General features: G+C 40.4%; 1 protein-coding gene across 2 annotated transcripts in view; it reads right to left on the bottom strand.

Annotated features, from left to right (window-relative positions):
* The window catches only part of ALDH6A1 (aldehyde dehydrogenase 6 family, member A1), a 22,182-nt gene that overhangs the window by 9,151 nt on the left and 8,971 nt on the right, over window positions 1–4,060 (bottom strand). For both annotated transcript variants that reach the window (XM_006865534.1, XM_006865533.1), the window contains exon 2: window positions 817–876. In XM_006865534.1, coding sequence (XP_006865596.1) covers window positions 817–876 — 60 coding nt within the window. The remainder of the gene's footprint in view (window positions 1–816; window positions 877–4,060) is intronic.

Below are 4,060 nucleotides of genomic sequence, written 5' to 3'. Positions count from 1 at the left end.
GGAGATGAGGTATGTCTCTTGTGATACAATAGTGAATAATTGTTATCAGGACTGACTGTGAGGGTTGGAAATGTAAAGGTAGACGTTTTGTAGCAAAAGGAGGGGAGTGGTTGACTTTGTAGGCCAGGAGCGGAAGCTCCTGGGACCATCAAGGGATAAGAGCGGAGTGCGGGACCCTACCCAGAGAAGCAGTGATGCCAGAGATGGAGGCAGAGACAATGATGTGGAGAGATGGAGAGGCTGGGAATTTAGACCCAGAGAAGGAGAGGGGCTGTGTGCTGATGACCAGGGGGCAGGCTTGTATGGTTGGTTGATGATGCATGGAGGGGATTGTAATCATGGCTATATAACGATATATGATAGGATGAATGTAAAACTAATGTTTTCCTATGTAAACTATCACATAATTCACAATAAAACAGTTAAAAAAAAAAGTTCCTATCTATGTATATTTTTCTGAGAAGAGAAGTAATTTGCTTTCAATAAACTTTCAAGTGGGTCTGTGAACCAAAAAAGATTAAAAACTACTGTATTACAGTGTGTGCATGTTTCCATATAGAAAGGATTTTGAGCCTCAGTCCTTATTGAATAGATTTTGGGTTTGGTAAATGGTTTACAGTCTATAAATATAACTCTAAAAAGTATTAAGAAGCCAACTCTTTGGCAGAGTCAACAAAGCCGCTAGAAGCCATGGAAATGTTTATTGTATTTTTTGATATAGTAATCCTATTCCAGAATGGAATTATTTCAAATGAAGAAAAAACCTATTTACTGGTTTCCTTCTCAGAAGTCAATATTTAGGGTCAAATAACTCACCACTGAAGAGGAAGAGAAGGAGGAAGATGGATACCACGTGGAGTTCACCTTGGAAGAAACCTGTAGAAGAAAAGAATGATTATTTTGATAAACAGAAATTTGGATTTGGTGTTTGCTTTCAAGGACCATGTGATTGGTGTTAGCTACCATTACACCAGCCTTGACTCACGGTGACGCTATCTGTTGTACAGTAGAACTGCTTCACAGGGTTTTCTTGGCTGATGCAAATGGCTAAGTGTTTGAGGCTAACAGAAAAGTTGGTGACTCGAATCTACCCAGAGATGCCTCGGAAGACATGACAATCTACTTCAAGTTCTAGTGATCTACTTCAGAAAGGTCACAACCTTGAAAACCTATAGAGCAGTTCCACTCTGCAGTCATGAGCTTGCCAGGAGCTGGAATCAACTCACCAGCAACTCGCCCCCCTTTTATGGAAGCAGCTCTTTTCTTTCACTGAGCCCCTGGGTGAGTTCTGCCCACCCAGGTTTGTACCAATTGCAAATTGCTTGTGCCACCCAGGCTCCTGAAACCATAGTGAGAATGCCCTCAATTTCTAGGGTGCTGTTGCTAAGTTGGTATAGCAACCTGTATAGAGTTTCTGAGGAACAGCAGGTGGGTTTGAGCCGCTGACATTGTGGGCAGCTGTCCGTGCTTATTCTACAGTGCCACACCCAGACTAATTTCTAGGACAGTCCTCACTTAAAAGAAAAACAAGCCACCTGATGATATTTTCCTATTTTTTCGTTTAGAAAATACAGTTGCTATACGTTTAACAATATGAAAACACTCAGCATGGTGTCTAGCACAACAGGTTTTGAGTATGAGGGTAAGTAAAAAAATACTGCTATAAAATCAGGTTGTCCTTGTTAAATGCTGTCGAGTTGGTTCTGACTCATAGCAACCCCGTATAGGGTTTCAACTGTCAGCTTTGCAGTTAGCAGTCAAGTGCCTATCCTAATTATCAAATGTGAAGTGACTGTTCTCTGCATATCCTCGATATAGGTATAGACCTTCTTAAGGCGATGTGTCAGCAGTTCAAACTTAGCAGCCACTCCTTGGAAACCATATACAGGGTCACTATGAGTTGGAATCAACTCGATGACACTTAACAACGAGACTAAGAACTCCTGGTGTATTGTGATAGGAGAAGCACTGGACTGTGAACCACATGGCCAGCAGTTCAAACCCACCAGCTGCTCTTTAGAAACCCTACACAGGGTTCTGAGTTGGAACCAACACGACAGCACTTAACAACGAGACTAAGACAAGTTATTAATGTGAGACAAGTTATTACTTGTCTGCAGCCATCCACTAATTGAAGAGCCACGTTTAAGCACATTTTGTTGGAAATAAAACTGTTCATGTATGAACTAGAACTCTAGAAGAGGCAATACATTTTTATATACCCTCATATAAAGTAGCGTATAAGCAAGGGTCAGTTGTACGGTACAGTATGCCCATACAATACTTGAACATGAATGTTCACAGCAGCTTTATTTGTAATAGCCCAGAACTTGGAAACAAAGCAAAGGCCTACCACTGAATGAAGAAACTAATTGGGGTGAATGCACACACTGGAATACTACTCACTTAAAAAACTGAAAGGAACTACAAATATATGCAACATGGATGAATTGCGGAATATACTTATGCTGAGGGAAAGAAGTCACACATCAAAGAAGCACGTAGAAGGGAGCTTCAAAAATTTGTGGAAAAATTCCATTCTCCATGAACTTTTTGAAGCCCCTTGGATTTTTTTCTTCCATTTATGTAAAACTAAAAAAATGCAAACTACTTGACAATGTCAGACAGAAGTGGAGAAGGTGGTGAGGATTGGTAGGAGGGAGACTTTTGGGGTGATGAATTTATGTTCATCCTATGATGTTTTCACAGATATATGTGCGTGCAAAAACTGATCAAATTGTACACTTTTAAGCATATACATTTTTATGTCAATGATATTTCAATAAAGGTGTTATAAAAGCCACATATACCTCACAGGAAAAAACAGTATGCCCTATAGGTAATGCGTAGTGGTTACGAATTGGGATGCTAACCTTAAGGTCAGCAGTTCGAAACTACCAGCTGTTCCGTGGGAGAAAGATGAGGCTTTCTGCTCCCGTAGAGATCTGCAGTCTCAGAAACCCTGTGTAGGATTACTATGAGTCGGAACCGACTCCACGGTACTTAACAACAACAACAAGTTGGTACACGGGAAGGAAAATCAGTCACAATAAGGTCACTTTCCAACTGTTGTTGTTGTTGTGTGCCGTGAAGTCAGTTCCGACTCATAGTGACCCCCTGTATAGGGTTTCCAAGGCTAAAATCTTTATGGGAGCAGAAAGCCGCCTCTTTCTCCCATGGAACAGCTGGTAGTTTCTAACTGCTGACCTTGAGATTCGCAGCCTGATTCGTAACCACTATGCTACCAGAGCTCCAACTGTAGCACTCTATAAAAATAGCGTGTCTATGTGGCCATACAGAATAAGCAAATTGACTGCGATGTTGGTTTGAACAACAAGGTCTTTGGTTCAAATCCACCAGCTAGCTATGAGTCAGAAGCAACTCGAGGACACTTAACAACGACATATATTATGGAAAGGGATTTTAGAAATACTCACATGTAATCAAACTGATTAGAAGTCCAAGCTGCACTAAAAATATTGTCGAAAAACAAGGCTCCAGGAATTGATGGAATACAAATGGAAATCTTTCTATAAACTGGAGGGGCTCATTCATTTATGTCAGAAAATTTACAGCTACCTGGCCAACTGATTAGAAAAGACCCATATTTGTGCTTATTACAAAGTGAAGTGACTCAAGGGAATGTAAAAAATCATTGAACAATATCATTAATATCACATGCAAGTATAATTTTGTTAAAGGTAACTTAAAAACTGCTACATCAGTACTTCAACAGGGTACTGTCAGAGGTTCAAGCCCGGTCAGAAGAGGACATGGAGTTAGGGGTTTCATTGCTGACATTAGATGGATCGAGGCTAAAAGCAAAAAAACACCAGAAAGATGTTTACTTATGCTTTATGGACTATGCAAAGGCTTTTGACTATGTGGATCATGACAAGCTATGAATAAAAGCGTGAAGAATGGGTATTCCAGAACACTTGATTGTATCTTTGAGGACTCTCTACATAGACCAAGAGGCAGTTATTCAGTTGTTCGAAAACAAGGGGATAGTGAATGGTTTAAAGTCAGGAAAGGTGTGTGCCAGGGTTGTATTCTTTTA

Source organism: Chrysochloris asiatica, unplaced genomic scaffold (assembly GCF_000296735.1).
Source record: "Chrysochloris asiatica unplaced genomic scaffold, ChrAsi1.0 scaffold00079, whole genome shotgun sequence".
Taxonomy (NCBI): domain Eukaryota; kingdom Metazoa; phylum Chordata; class Mammalia; order Afrosoricida; family Chrysochloridae; genus Chrysochloris; species Chrysochloris asiatica.
This window is presented reverse-complemented; position numbering and strand designations above follow the sequence as displayed.